General features: G+C 34.9%; 1 protein-coding gene across 1 annotated transcript in view; it reads left to right on the top strand.

Moving 5' to 3' along the window:
• Positions 1–15,767, top strand: part of LRP1B (low density lipoprotein receptor-related protein 1B) — a 2,414,068-nt gene that overhangs the window by 2,216,056 nt on the left and 182,245 nt on the right. The window contains exons 75-77 of the mRNA XM_006880809.1: positions 1,221–1,355; positions 11,651–11,770; positions 13,234–13,475. Coding sequence (XP_006880871.1) covers positions 1,221–1,355; positions 11,651–11,770; positions 13,234–13,475 — 497 coding nt within the window. The remainder of the gene's footprint in view (positions 1–1,220; positions 1,356–11,650; positions 11,771–13,233; positions 13,476–15,767) is intronic.

Here is a 15,767-nt window from a genome sequence, read left to right as displayed (position 1 = left end):
GAGACCAATATAAGATAGTGTTTTCCACTTTTCTTCCTGTAAGAGAGGACAATGATGGTGATGAAGAGAGGGTAAAGAGACTGTGGCACTTCTGTGGAGAGACTGTCAAGAGGAAACTTGCAAATGGAGCCACAGTTGACGTTTTGCTTACTGAATGAGTGTAAAGTTGCTTGTAACTGCTCTAAGATAAAGTTTGCTGGACTGTCTGAGGAAACTGGAGGTTTATTTGTCCTGCTAAACTTAACCTAGACTTTCTCTTGTTGATGCAGAAGCTATATTAACTAATTGAGGAATTGTGCCTTGTTAATCTGGTTGGGGACTATTGGAGTAAACCTAGCTTAAAGTCTGTGAGTCAAATTGCAACAAATACTGAACCCAAAAATTCACAGGAATAGGTGCAGAAGCATGTGAGGTGGCATGTCTGACCATGTAGTTATTTGGATGGTACTGTGAATGTTATTGATGGAGATAGTTGCTATTTATGTAGCAGGTGGAAGTCACACTCGGTCTCCTCCTGTTACCTCTGATCCTTTTACACAGAATGACTTGCTATCCATTGTTCTTATATGCCATGGAGTTGGAATTGACCCATAGCTGGCCAGCAGGTTTTCAGAGGCACTTAATCATACAGGATGACTCCTCATTAAATGCTATGGATTATGCCATCAGAACTCATAGATGTTAATGATTTTGTATTTAACTCATGCTTGTTATTTAATTTCTCAAATTAAAGTGTTTGAAATCATGATCTTAAAAATAAATAAAATAGTTTAAGAATTGCTCATTTAGTTTATCAGTGTGCCTTTTTGGTTGAAACAATAGAGACTACACTTTAAGTAACAATAACAACTCCTTTATTCAAGTGACTGCTAGTATATTTTCTATTCTTCAAGTAGAATGCAGTACTTATATTTAAAAAAATAGTCATTTGTTAGAAATACTGACTCTTGACTTTTTAGAAATTACTGTAGTTTGATGACAGCTGTTAATATTAGCTGTTGACAACTTGTTCTAAATCATAGTAAATGTAAATGAGCTTGGTCTATCTGCTTCTAAATCTTTATAAGAAATGAAGGCTTATAGAGAGAGAAGACTATAATCTTATATATTTAAATAGAGTTATGCAAGGAATAATAAATATAATTTTCAAATTAAAAGAAAGTAAACTCCCATCTCAGGAATTAGAACGCTATTACTTTCTATCATATTTTAAATCCTAGATCCCACTGAATATACCTGTGAAGATAATGTGAATCCATGTGGAGATGATGCATATTGTAATCAAATAAAAGCATCTGTTTTCTGTCGCTGTAAGCCTGGATTTCAGAGGAACATGAAAAACAGACAGTGTGAAGGTAGAGTAAATTTCCTCAACAGCTTGCCCTTAAATTTTTGGGTTATAAAGACTTTCAAGGCTGCTAAATTGCTAGATGACAGGGGATTGATTTTCATCAAAACAGCATGTATCTATGGGATACCTTTTTTCTTATGAGAGTGAAAGTCTCTGAGGTCAAGAGCTTGTGTGTCTGGGCTGTTTAGCAAAAAGATAACTAAGGTTGCAAAGCTTTTTCTATAGCAAATTTAGAACTGCAGGTATTTCAGTTTTAATATTTGTTGCCTCGGAATCTATTAGATAGATAGACTTATCTCGGGCAAAAATATGTTTATGTCGACCCATTTCTCATGAGTCGTGGCATTCTTTTTTCCGTTTTACCAAAGGTAATTCACATTTAGAAAATGGTATGCTTTTGTCCTGATACTGCCATATAAACAGTATTTGGATTATCAAGAGACAACTTTTAAACTTAAAGACAGGATCTAGAAAAAACAAAATTCTGTTTACTTGAGGTCATTTTAGATGGATCATGTAAGATAAGCAGACTGTCACAGTAGATTATATTTGAATATAATTTCAATCATGAAACATGTAGATTCATACACACTTTCTGAGCATTTCTTTTGTCTAAAACGCTTATTTATGATCATAATTGACTTGATGACACTAAAGTTGTTGGAATTAAAGTGCATGGATAGCAAAAATGGATAAAATGCTCAGAAGCTAACTGAAAGTTTGATAGTTTGTCCACTCAAAGATGACTCAGAAGAAAGACTTGGGGGTTTACTTATGAAGAGTCCATCAGTTAAAACCTCAAAAAACATAGTTCTGCTCTGACATACATGAGGACTTCAGGGGTCAGAATCAACGCTGCAGGAGCTGGTTTGGTTTGAGTTATGATTTGAGACAAAACTACATTTTCCAAATCTGTCTTTTCCAGAGTAAATAAAAATTCTAGAATGCTTCACATGCTTAGCCTATTTCTACATTGTCTAGCTCTTTAAAAAATTATACTTTTCTTTTTTTTACAAAATTAGTATTCATTGTTTTTCACACTGGACCTTTCCCATTTCCTTTACTCACCTCTCCCTCCACCCATCACATTCAGAGACTTTATGGTTTAACCACCAACTCCCACCACTCATCCTCACCCCTCTGCTCCTCCACACTCCCCAACAGATCCTGTCTTTGTATGGTAATATCGGTAATGAAAAAGTACTTTACACTCCTAATCAAAATGAGCTCAGTGGCCTAGTGGCAAGAAGCTGTGCTGCAAACCCAAAGGCATGTGGTTTAAGACCACCAGCTGTTCTGTGGGAGAAAGTTAAGTGATCTCTCATCCAAGTAACTGCCTCTGAAAACTTGCCAGAGGGTCAACTATGGGTCAGTTTTGACTCCATGGTACATAACAACAATAATCAAATATAATTATCGACATAAATTCACTGTACTCAAATAAAAGGTGAAGGTGTACTATATTTATGTACATGTAGAATTATGTGCTTGCCTAGATTTCTATAATATTTCATTTCCCCATTAACATGAACAGTGAAAGCTGAAAACCGGTATTTATTTTAATCATAAATAAAACCCATATTATTGCTCTAGGTAACAATGTTTCTCCTTTTTCTTTCAAATTTATATAGATACATACACATATGGGAACACACATAAAAACTGTGTTAAAATTTATAGTTCCAACACAACTGATTGTCTAATATTTATTGGAGAATAGCGTTATCTATTTTTGTTAGGTATTTACAATACTTAGAAATATTATCTTCAAGAATTTTGAAATCTTAAATTTTATTTCATGACAAATGTAAACTGTAAGTTATATTTTAGTTGAAATTGTTATGAAATCTATCTTTATGCACTCTGTTGCACAAACACTCATTATTAAGATTATGTTTGTTGTTGTCATGCTGTCAAGTAGCTTGCGACTCATAGCAGTTCTATGTACAACAGCCCTAAACCCTGCGCTGTCTTGTGCCAATCTCACTGTCTTGGATACACCCCCAGTTGCTGAATCAATCCACCTCATAGAGGGTCTTCTGATCCTGGGCTGTCCCTCTACTTTCCCAAGCATGACATCCTTCTCCAAGGACTGGGTCTCTCCCTGCAACATGTCCAAAGTATGTCAGATAAAGCCTCAGAATCCTTGCCTCCAAGGAGCAGCCTGGTTTAACCCTCTCTGGGATGAATAAGTTTGTTTTCTTAGCAGTCCATGGTATATTCAATACTCTCTCCAACACTATAGCCCAAAGGTATCAATTCTCCTTCTATCATCACTAGTCATTGTCCAGCTCTCTGGACATAGCAAGTCATTGCAAAGACCATGGAATGTATCAGATGCACCTTAGCCTCCAGAGTGACACTATTGCTCTTCAATATTTTGAAGAGGTCCCTAGCAGAAGACTTTCCCATCACAATACATCTTTTAATTTCCTGGCTGCTGATGCCAATAGTAGATTGTGGAGCCAAGCAAACTAAAGGTTTAAACTAAATCTCAATCTCTTCGTCATTCATCCTGATGCTACCAATTGGCCCAGTGGTGAGAATCTTTGTCTTCTGGTATTGAGCCTCAGTCCATATGGAAAGATTGACCCTCTGCAGCAAGCGCTTCAAGTCCCAGTGAAATAAATCATGATAGCCTCTTTATCCATGCACCTCCTCCATACTAAACAGAATTATCAATAAGTTTTATTAATTTAATTTCATAAATACTTAAATGTAGTATTTATTTGATTATATAACTATTAACAATACAAATTTTGGGAGCTCTGGTGGCTGAGTAGTAAGAAGCTACATTATAATCTCAAAGACAAGAGGCTCAAATCTAATTGCTCCAGGAGAAAGATGAACAATCTCCGTTAGGGAAATTTACTGTCTATGAAAATTCACTGGAGAATCAGCTATGGGTCCATTCCAACTTAACAGTAAATAACAGCAAAGACATAGTACATCTTTCTACATAAAATTACTTTTTTGTTGTTGTTGTTGTTGGATTGGATCCTCCTTATTTTGACCTTCTAGCAGGTTTTCAAAGGCTGTTGATCACACAGGAGGAACTTGCTCATTGTTCGGCATGGAATAGCTGGTGGATGTGAATCACTCGAGAAGCACTGCCTCTGAATTCTTGTTGTTGTTTTTGTTTTGTTTCCCCCCCCACACACCCTGGGGGAAATTCCCTCTCCACTGTGTTTATTAGGTCAAGGTTGAAAGAGAAAAGATACTATCTACTCAGTTCCTGACCTTAAGGAGCGATCTAGACTTCATACATGGCTCACACTGAAGTTTGAAATTGAGTTTTGGCATTGATTTCTCATATTTACCATTTTAAGTATTTCTAAAATATTACTCTTTGTTGTCAAAAATTTTATTTATTTTTTTTTTGTCAAGTAAGTAACACATTCAAACACTGTGTTTAGATTTCAGGCAGATTTTGTTTGTTTTTCTTATTGTTTAGTTCTTCCCCTGACCCCAGCCCAGCCAGGGCACTTTTTCAAAACAGTAGTTAGAAATCCACATCTAAACGTATTTTTATATACTACACCCTATTAGAAATGTACTGTAGGACAAACAAATTGGTAGAAGTTAGATTTACCTCTTCAGGTACCAGTTTGTGCCTTCTGACTAATGCAAATAACCAATCAATTAATAAAAAAAATAACATTAGGGAGCAAAACTTAGACTCCTTTCCACTGAGGTACAAATAACTCACAACTAAGCCTCCACGGGGTTATCAAGGTTATAAATCACAAACAAGGAGATTGCTGATTTTTCTCCCATGCAGCTACAGGTAAATTAAAATAGCCGAGGGCGGGGGTGCTGGCATAGGGTTAACAGCACATCTCCCTATGGATCATTCCAGCAGAGCTCTCTAAAAACTAAGTCTAAAATTTGTTTTTCTACAATACTATACTGATGTGTTGTGGTTTTTTTTTTTGGTTGTTTTTTTAAAAAAAATAATTGTGATGAGCATTTACAGAGATTTTGGCTTTCCATTCATTCATTGCTGCACTTCTCTCCCCGCCCATGCCTCCCCCCCCCACCCCCTAGTTCGCTCCTTTCTTTCAAAAGTAAAAAAACACTCCTTCCCTGGTACACAATCGCCCCGTACCCCTCGCCCAGCCCCAAGTACATTCCACTATGCAACCTTAATTGTGGACTCCTGTGTTGTTGTTGTTTTTGTTGTTGTTGTTGTTGTTGTGTACTGTAGAGTCAGAACTGACCGATAGATGACCCTCCAGTGGGTTTTCAGAGGCAGTTAATCACATGGGAAGAGATTGCTCATTTGAATTGTTGTTGTTATGTGCCGTCCAGTCGCTTGCAGCTCATAACAACCCTATGTACAACAGCCCTAAAACCTGCTCTATCCTGTGCCAATCGCACTGCCTCTGACACACCCATCCCAATTATCCCAGTCACTGGATCAATCCACCTCGTAGAGGGCCTTCCCCTGCTGTGCCGTCCCTCCACCCTCCCAAGCATGATGTCCCTCTCCAAGAATCTGTCCCTCCTTACAACATGTCCAAAGTATGTCAGATGAAGCCTCAGAATCCTTGCCTCCAAGGAGCAGCCTGGTTTAACCTTCTCCAGGATGAATCTGTTTGTTTTCTTGGCAGCCCAGGGTACATTCAATACTCTTCTCCAGCACCACAGCTCAAAGGCATCAATTCTCCTTCTATCCTCCTTAGTCATTCACCAACTCTCTGATGCATAACAAGTGATTGCAAAGACCATAGCCTGTATCAGATGTGCCTTAGTCTCCAGAGTGAGATCATTTGAATTAGCAGCAATATTTTCTATGTCTTAAGCCACCTTAAGACAGAGCTCCCTTATTGGTTACAACATTATCAGTAACTTAGCAGAAGCCATTTACTATTATTATTTTTCTATGTTTAATTTGGAAGCAGGAGTGGCATCCACTTTTTAAACAACAATTTTCTGGAAAATCTATGAATTTTGAGAAACAACAATAGCTGTAGGAAGGTCTTTTGTTCATAAGGTTGCTATGAGTTGTGTTTGACTTGTTGGCAATCATCATCAACAACAACAACAACATTTTTTTATTACATTTTATGACTACATTCACAAGAACAGTCATTGACAAAGGTTCACAGATACTGTTGTTGTTGTTATGTGTCATCCAGTTGCCTGCAACTCATAGTGACCTTAATTACAACAGCCCCAAACCCTGCTTTATCCTGTGCCAATCTTGCTGTCTCTGGTACACCTACCCTCATAACCCCCGTCACTGAATCAATCCATCTCATCAAGGGTCTTCCTCTCTTGCACTTTCCCTCCACCATTCTGAGTATGATGTCCCTCTCATAGATACTACTTACCATAATAATATAGTCAAAATATCAGAACATATTAAGAAATACAAAAAAAGTCAATAGCAAGTACTTATAGCATGTGATGATGAAACATTCAAAGCATCACTGTAATAAATTAATAATGGCAATTATGACCAAACCTCATGAGAAGATTAAAAAAGTAAATTAGCATGGGCTCTACCCTTTTAGATATACTGATGCATGTAAATGAAGATTATTGAAAGTATTTTTCTTGCTATAAATAGCTACAGGGAGCTCCGAGGCTTAATGTTAAGGAATTGCACTGCGAACACAACACAAAAGTAAGTGGTTTGAATCCATCAGGTGCTGTGGAAGATAGGTAGGCAATCTCCTTCCATAAAACTTACTGACTGAAAGTCCTCTGGAGCATCAGCTAGGGGTTGCTTCAGACTTGATGGTACACAACAGCATAAATAAATACAAGACTGGCTTTGGTTTGGGTGTTTTTTTTTTTTATAAAAAGTAATGTTTTTGCTGAAACACTACATGTAGAATTTATAGACACTTATTTTTATATCACTCCATCTGACAACCCTTTCACATCTCTAGTGATTTCCCTGCTTTGTTCATAAATTAATAACTATTGAACTCAGTAAAAATCTATGTCTTTGTGTAATGAATGTGGGGTTTTTTTATAATAAGGAAAATAGTTTTTTTCTTAGTATGAAAGAGTATAAAGATTTTTAAAAAATATTTTGTAGTACAAGGAATCTAATTTTGGCTGTGTTCTTTCTTCAAGTACTTAAAAGAAACTTAAGAAATTGCATTTTTTATTATTTCAATTTTATTTCATTAAAATCTTAACCAAATCTAAACTATAAATCCAGAAATTTAAACTTTCTACAAAACAATTTTTGCTCTCTCGTCCCCCTCAATGAAAGTAGTTTTACTCATCCCCAAGTTCCTTAATTCCCAGAGACATAGCCAAGGTTCTCTAAAATTATGTCAAGAAAATAAATTTTTATTATAAAGTTAAAACACTTCAGTTGGAATACATAGTGTAAAGACAAATAAAAGAGAACAAGAAAAAGAAGTAGAAAGGAATTGGCAGAAATTGAGTACTAGATACTGTTCTAGGAAACTTGGCATGTGTGGAAAACTATTATCTTCAAAACTCATGATATAGATATTATTGTAAAGATGAGGATAAAATTAAGATTTTAGATATTAAGGAATAATTTAGAAATATTAATATGTATTAAATCATGCAGAGTTTGTGTATCCCATATCTAAAAGGAAATCATGAAAACAGATAATTATTTGGCCAGAGTTACAGGTACCTAAAAAGCCAGGATGAAGCTCTGGTAGCCTACTCCATAGGGAGTTGAAGCACTAATCCAAGATTATGCCTCTTTGGTAGTTCAAATGCATAAGCCTCATTGTGGGAGAAAGATGGACAATTTTCTTCTAGGAAATTTATATTGTGTTAGAAACACAATGGAGGGTCAGCTATGAGTTGGGTCTGAATTGACGGCAATGCTAATTAATTTCATTATAAGAAATTATCTTTATAGTATTTTCTGATGGTTAAGTACAAGTAACTCATATTTCACTTCACCTTTAAATATTAACCCAACAATAAGAAAAAAAGCTGTTTTCATGGAGCTGATTGCAACTGATTGTGACCTTTGGGGTAGAGTAAAATTGTCTATATAGTTTCCAGAATTGTAAACACTTTTGGAAGCAGACTGATACAATTTTCTTCTGTAATAATACTGGTACGTTTGAATTGCTGATCATTTTGCTTAGCAGTTGAACACTTAATCCATGAGATACCATGACTCTCTACTTCATCTCTACATAACATTAAATAGAATAAGTACATACTAGTAACTTTTCAATCAGATACAAAGTGAGTTATCACACAATGTTTAAATTTCTTTATGTAAATTACTACATTAAAGACCACAGAATTAGAAAGTCCATTTAAAGTTTGGCATAATTATTTATAGGTTTTATGGGGAAAAGCCTACCTTTACCATTGAGCTTCTGGAAAGTTGTTAGTATGAAACAAACAAAATAATAGTTACTGTGTTTATCTTTAAATTCTCTGGTTCAAAGAATGGTAGAATTCTCTCATGACTTTATTGAATCATCAGGGCAAGTTGTTATTGTTGTGTACCATCAAGTCAGAACTGACCCATAACAGAATGGATGCTCCAACAGGTTTTCAGAGGCAGTTAATCGCACAGGAGGAGACTGCCCATCCTTCTGCTTCGAGCACAGCAGCTGTTGGCCTCAAACCACGTGTCTTTGAGTGTAGCCAGCTTCTTGCCACTAAGCCACCAGAACACATTAGGGCAAATATTGGTGATAAAAAAGGAATATTTGTGGTACAATGTTTAAGCAAAGACTACTAACCAAAAAGCCGAGAATGTGAACCTACTCAGAACTCTGGAACAGCAAAGCCTGTTTATATACTATAGCCTAGGCCAGTATGTTGCTTGTTGTGGTAAAGTGCCATTGAATCGTAGACGATTCTTAGCAACCCTATAAGCGAAAGACCTGAACGCTTGTATAACTTTCATCATTTCTCCAAGTTCATAGGGTTTCTGGAGGCAAGCTATTTCAGAAGTGGATACCACTCCTGCTTCCAAGCTTGTTTTAATATGGGGCGCTCCACCAAACATTGTCCACCATGGGTAACCATTATCACAGTTGATACATCATTGTCACAGTGTTTAGCATCACAGAAACCATGAGTTACCTCTGTACAGCAAATGGACAGACCAGCACTATACCACTTAGAAGAATGTTTGACCAAAAACAATAAAAACCACACCTGAGAGCTGCTCATTAAAATCACCCACCTTTGACTTGATAGCATAACTTTCAATCCACCAGAGCCACAGAGCTCTCTGTATGTTGGTGGTGTTGTTAAGTGCCGTCAAGTTGTACTCGACTCATTGCAACCCTATGAATGAAAGACCTGAACAAAGTTGAAGAATGTTATAGTCCAATACAAGGTGTTCAGTTCTGTCACAAGGGATTGATAGGTGTAAAAAAAAAATAGTGCAATGACACTTAACAACAACACTGGTGATATAGGGACTATAGTAGAGAATGGTGGTAGAAGGAAAATGTAAGATGCAGAGATAGAAAGTAAGCATTTCATCAGAATACCTGACATCCTTCCTAAATCTAATGGAGTCATGAAATCAGAGGTGTGTGCCAATGCACAGTCGTAAGGAGGTTCACTACCAACCCACCAACTGCTCCATCAGAAAAGATGGTCATTCTCTTCCCATGTGAATTACTGCTTCTGAAAACTGACTGGAGGATCAGTGTTACACAACAATTATACACACACACACACATATTCTTATTTATATAAAAATATATATATTTAGATTTTTCACACCTCTTTTAGTCATACAGTCTCCATATGCTCCTTTTTGTTATTTAATTACTTTGTTTATATGAAATCAGACATTTGTTAGAAGTATATACATATCTTCATTTATCCAGGCATTGTGAAAAATGCTGAAATAAATAATAAATAAATCATATTCTTATTTCCAAGAATTAAGAACCAAACAGATGAATGAATATATGACTATACATCTATAATATAGACTAATTCTATAAAAAAAAAAAAACACTAGGAAAGCAGAAAATGGGGAAATTAAAGAGATAGTGATTCACATTTAAAGATGAACAGAAATTCCCTGCTTTAAAGGAAGGTAAGGATACCAGAGGACAAAGAAATAACTTTGACATTTCCAAAGGCATATTTTACAACAGTAAAACCCATACCCACTGAGGTCAAGTCAATTCTGGCTCCTGAAGACTTTCTATTACATTTCTGAGACTTTAAATATTTACACAAGGAAAAAGTTTTTTCTCCTGCTTTTTTTCCTGGAGTTTTTTTGCTGGTTTGTTCTATATGATCAGAGAAATTACTCCTTTCATGCACTGTAGAAATGATCCCTCAAAAGTAAAGATTTGCCTTTCATTTAGCAGTTCAGCATGCAATGCACGAGGTCCCTCTATGTAAAAGATATCAAAACTCAAGAAGTCAGTGCTGTTGTATCAGAATAAATTTGTATCTGACCTTCCAGGGGGTTTTCTGAGACTGTAAACTAAGAAGCATTGTTCACCTTTCTCCTGTTGAGCCACTGCTGGATTTGAACTAATAGAGAGGCGGAGCCTTTGAGTTAAGGGTACAGCTCTCTATGGACAAGGTATCAGAACATCCTACAGCAAGGCAGGCTGTTGTTATATACTGTCAAGTTAGAATCAACTCTTAGCTGACCCTCTAGTGGGTTTTCAGAAGCAGCAAATGATTTGCACATGAAGAGCTTGCCCATTCTTCTCTCAGTGGGGTAGCTGGTGTATTTGAACTGCAAACATTTCAGATTTCAGCTAAGCTTCTTACCATGAGGCCACCAAGAACCACCTCCCCCCCCATAAAGGTCTAGATGTAGGTAATCAGAAGAAGGAGAATGAAAAGAAGACTTCAAGATAGGATTATTTTGACTGAATGAACATATGAGAGAAATTTGGAATGGGTATTTTAATGTCTTAAGTAGATTAGCAAGCAACATGCAATCAATCATAGGCTGAAATATTGTAGTGAAACTCTCACTAAAATTATGGCCCACACATTTTATAAGGAACTCTATTGTTTCTACAGAGAATATTCTTACTCACCCAAAAACAGTGCCTCTCTTGAGCTTCAAAACCATTAGCAACACTTCAGGAGAAAGATAAACAATCTCCTCCTCTGTGATGCACAGTTTCAGAAACCCAACTGAAGAGTCAGCTAAAAGTACCAACTGACTTGGTGGTGAGAATTTAGACATGTTATAAAAGCAAGTCTTAAATGTTTAAACAGTAATAATAAGCAGAAAGATTAGTTTTTTTAAATGAGCTTTTTATAAATATAGAAGTAATGGAAATATTAATTAAGGTATACTGATGATAGTTTCATTTCTTTTGTCCCTAGACTTTAATGAATGTTTGGTGTTTGGCATGTGTTCCCAACAATGTATTAATATGGAAGGATCATATAAATGTGTATGTGACCATAATTTTGAAAAAAGAAACAGCACTTGCATGGTGAAAGGTAAGGTTTTATCCATGATTATAAAAGTTCTTCTAGGAAAACCAAGTTATAGATTTCAATTTTAAGAGTAGCTTTATTCCTGATATTTTAAAAATGCTTTTTTATTCTTATCAATTTGTATAGTTGTGTTTCTTTCATTATTAATCTAAACTTGCATGATTTCTAGATGTGACTCTGAAACAGATTTATTGTTAACAATTACTTTGTTTTGAAATAATTTGCAAGAACTGCAAAAATTTAGAAATCTATATAAGCAAATATAAAGTTTGTTTTTGAGGATCTGCTTTATGTATTTAAAAATTATTAAGCCACTGGAAGAAAACTTAAAAATTAAGGTTAATTTATAATATCAAATTCAAATTTTCTTCATGACAATTATATGTGGACATAATTAAATAATATCTGTAAAAGTTAAACATTTTTAGATATAGATAAAATGCTCATCTATTCTTACTAAAATAGCATTGTAATTTCTTGTTAGTTGTGGGATATTACCTAACCTTATTAATCAGGTAGTGTTATTACCAGAAGGAGAGATCATGTTGTAGTGGATCTGATGTGGGCTATGGAGTAAGATGCGCTTGTATTGATTGAATCTTAACTTCTCACTGTAAAAGGACTGTACCTACCTTCCTTTATTACAATAAGTTAAGATGGTTGTAAAAGATTTAAGTACAAGGCTTGCCACACTAGATAGTCTCTATATTAAAGCTATTTTTTTTAAAAAAACCCAAAAAGCTATTCAGACTACAGAGTTGTAAGAGACTGTCTTATTTTCATTTGTAGATTCTGTATACACACTGAAATTTATCTTTAAGGACTCCAGCTCTCAATAAGCCTTGAATATTTTCCAAAAACATTAGTTTGATTAATACAAAAATCATATCAATATTATAATGTAGGTAGCCACTTCTAGGTTGAGTTACACTTAACAAGATTTTGTATAATGACTTTATAGCATTTTAATGTAATTAATTTTATCTCTAGGTATTTAATAGATAAAATAGCATTTACAACAAACTAAAAAGTAGACAGACTTGGCATCTGCACGTTTTTGTTTCATAGCCAATTTTAATTGTCAATCAGGAATGTAGCCCAAATGCTTAGAAATCCTTGAAGCTTAATGTATACACAATTTAGGAGAAGCAAAGTACTAGAATTAAGTGTAATTGTTACTTACAAAATAAGAAGCCCTCTCCATAAAAAAAAAGGCTGCCTCATGCAAACATCTAATTTTTAACTATAAGCAAATCTTTGCACTAGAAAAATCTGTATCAGAAACTTGTAAATGGATATTAGAAATCATAAGTCATGAGTAATAAAAGACAATCAAATTTGTTGATTTTTATTGAGCAAGAAAGTATATAATAATAAGAACTCAAAATAATTTAAAAGTATGTTGATTGTCTTTTCATTAGTTGAAATTTACCTTATTTTTGTTATTTTATTATAATAATCTCCAGGCTCTGAAGATCAAGTTCTCTACATTGCTAATGACACTGATATCCTGGGTTTTATATATCCATTCAACTACAGTGGCGATCATCAACAAATTTCTCATATTGAACATAATTCAAGGATAACAGGGATGGATGTATATTATCAAAGAGATATGATTATTTGGAGCACTCAATTTAATCCAGGAGGAATTTTCTACAAGAGTATTCGTGGCAGAGGAAAAAGGCAGGCGAATAGTGGCTTGATTGTAAGTAAATAACATTGAAACCTTTACCTTTCCATTTTTCCTTGTTTTGGTAGTTTGTTTTGTATTATGATATTTAAAAATTTGAAATAATTAGCAAAAGTAAACTTTCCATCCAATATTCATCTCATATTCAAATGAAGATTTTTCTACTAATTAATTATCTATATTTGTACATAATTAACTTTAACTGTGTGATATCATTCTTCTGATGTTATTGCCTTAGATAGGAAAGTCAGACAAGAAGTGACATTTCAAGAACATTTTAAATTTTACAGGGTTTTAAAATATATTATGAACACAAGCGTTTTACATCATGAGATGAAATTGAGGATTACCACTTTATTTTTAGATTACAATATGAACTGTCAAAACCACAAGAAAATGGTTTTCCTTTTAAGCAATATGTCAGAAATGTACTTCTCTGGGCAAGAGATCAGCTCAGACATGTAACCATTTCTTTTGACTGCTGATAACTGTATTTTGAGAAACATTCACAATAGAGCAATATTGTTGCTAGTACATGATGGACACATTTATTATTACAGTTGTTCCTTTTGACAAAAATAAAAATAAGATAGAATATTTGTTTACATTTTTTGTTGTTGTTGTAAAACATCCAATTTTGTTTTAGAGTATGTTGAGCTCTTCTGGATCTTGTGTTTTGAAATAGCCTGGAAGAGAAATACTTTTTTTTTTTTTTGATTGGGGCTTGACTCATTCTCTATCACCAAAAAGTCAAGTATAACAAAGCAAGATACTGTTTATAATCTGTATTTTAAAAGTATCAGTGCCACCTTCTTTAAGCCTTTGTTAATTTTTCTTATTTTTTTAAACAAGTGTTAGAATTGTTAATTACATGCATACTATTTGATGCAAAACGTGGAACACATTCCAGTTGTTTCACTTATAGTTGTGTAACTTTGAGACAGAACAGACCCATAACTGACCTTTTGGAGCGTTTTCAGAGGCAATTAATCCTGAGGGAGGAGATTGCCCATTCTTGTCCCTTGGAGCAGCTGGTGGTCTCAAACTGTTTGCTTTTGAGATTGCAGCACAGCACAGCTCCCCAATTTCACTCTAAGTTTTCTTTTTCAGTTAATTTCATTTCACTGTGTGGCCCCTAGTCATGCCTGCACCTCTCGCACCATGAATGGTGGCCAAGGTCCACAGTGCTGAAGAACCTGATGTTGCAGGCCAGGGACAAACTGAGCCCTGGTTCCAAAATAGAAATAAATTGTCTTTAAAGAAAGATTATGAGTCTGATATTCAGGTTTAGATTAAATTAACTAAGCAAGTGTTCATTAATATTGCTAGTTATTTCATTACTTTCTTTCCAAATGAGAAGTTAAATAATAGTTTGTTTCTATCCAGAATATTTTTCCACCAAGGCCAACATCAACAGCAGATCATTCTATTCTCTTTCACTCACTTATAATGTCCCCAATCAGATCAAAATATTGACTTGAGTCTGGCGATTTTTATCCTCTTTTATCTGTCAAATACAAATCTACTTAAAAAATGTTCTTATATTACATCTGCTCTTATTTTATATTATATTATATTTTTATATGTAATGTTTATGTTATGTTATGTTATATTATATTTATTATATTATACTATATTATTATATTGATGAAGGCTATATACTATGGAGTTAGACTATATCTGAATCCTGTTCCTCGCACAATAACCATTTACTTTCTGTATTTTCACTTTACTCATCTTTTTAGTTGCGGATATTCTTAGTTTTACCTCATGAGACTACTTCACAATTAAATCTGTTAATATTTATATAAAATATTTGAAATCATTCTTTGCACATTGCCATATGCTTTTGGGTCAAACTTGACTCATGTTTTTAGCTTCATTGAGATGGCTTTGAGTCATAGCAACCCTCCCCATAACAGAATGAAGCACTGCCAGGTCCTGGGCCGTCCTCACAGTATCTGACATGCTTAATCCCAGTGTTGCTGTGCCAGTCCATCTCACAGAGGGTCTTCATCTCCTTTGCTGACTTTCTACTTCTCCAAGCACTATGTCCTTTTCCAGAGACTAACCCCTTATGATAACATACTCAAAATATGAGGAGAAAATGTCTTTCACCATCCTTGCTACTAAGGAGCGCTCTGGCGGCACTTCTTCCAAAATGGATGTGTTTGTTCTTTTGTTAGCCTATGGTATATTCAATATTCATTCCTAACACCACAATTTGCTTAATGTCCCTTGTACTATTGGTTTTCTTTGTGTAACTTTCATGTACTTCAAGACAGATCTGGCAATGACTTTTTTAAC

Source organism: Elephantulus edwardii, unplaced genomic scaffold (assembly GCF_000299155.1).
Source record: "Elephantulus edwardii isolate Elephantulus edwardi_28Jun2011 unplaced genomic scaffold, EleEdw1.0 scaffold00010, whole genome shotgun sequence".
Classification (NCBI taxonomy): domain Eukaryota; kingdom Metazoa; phylum Chordata; class Mammalia; order Macroscelidea; family Macroscelididae; genus Elephantulus; species Elephantulus edwardii.
Note: the sequence above shows the minus strand (reverse complement) of the source record. Positions and strands in the feature narration are given on the sequence as shown.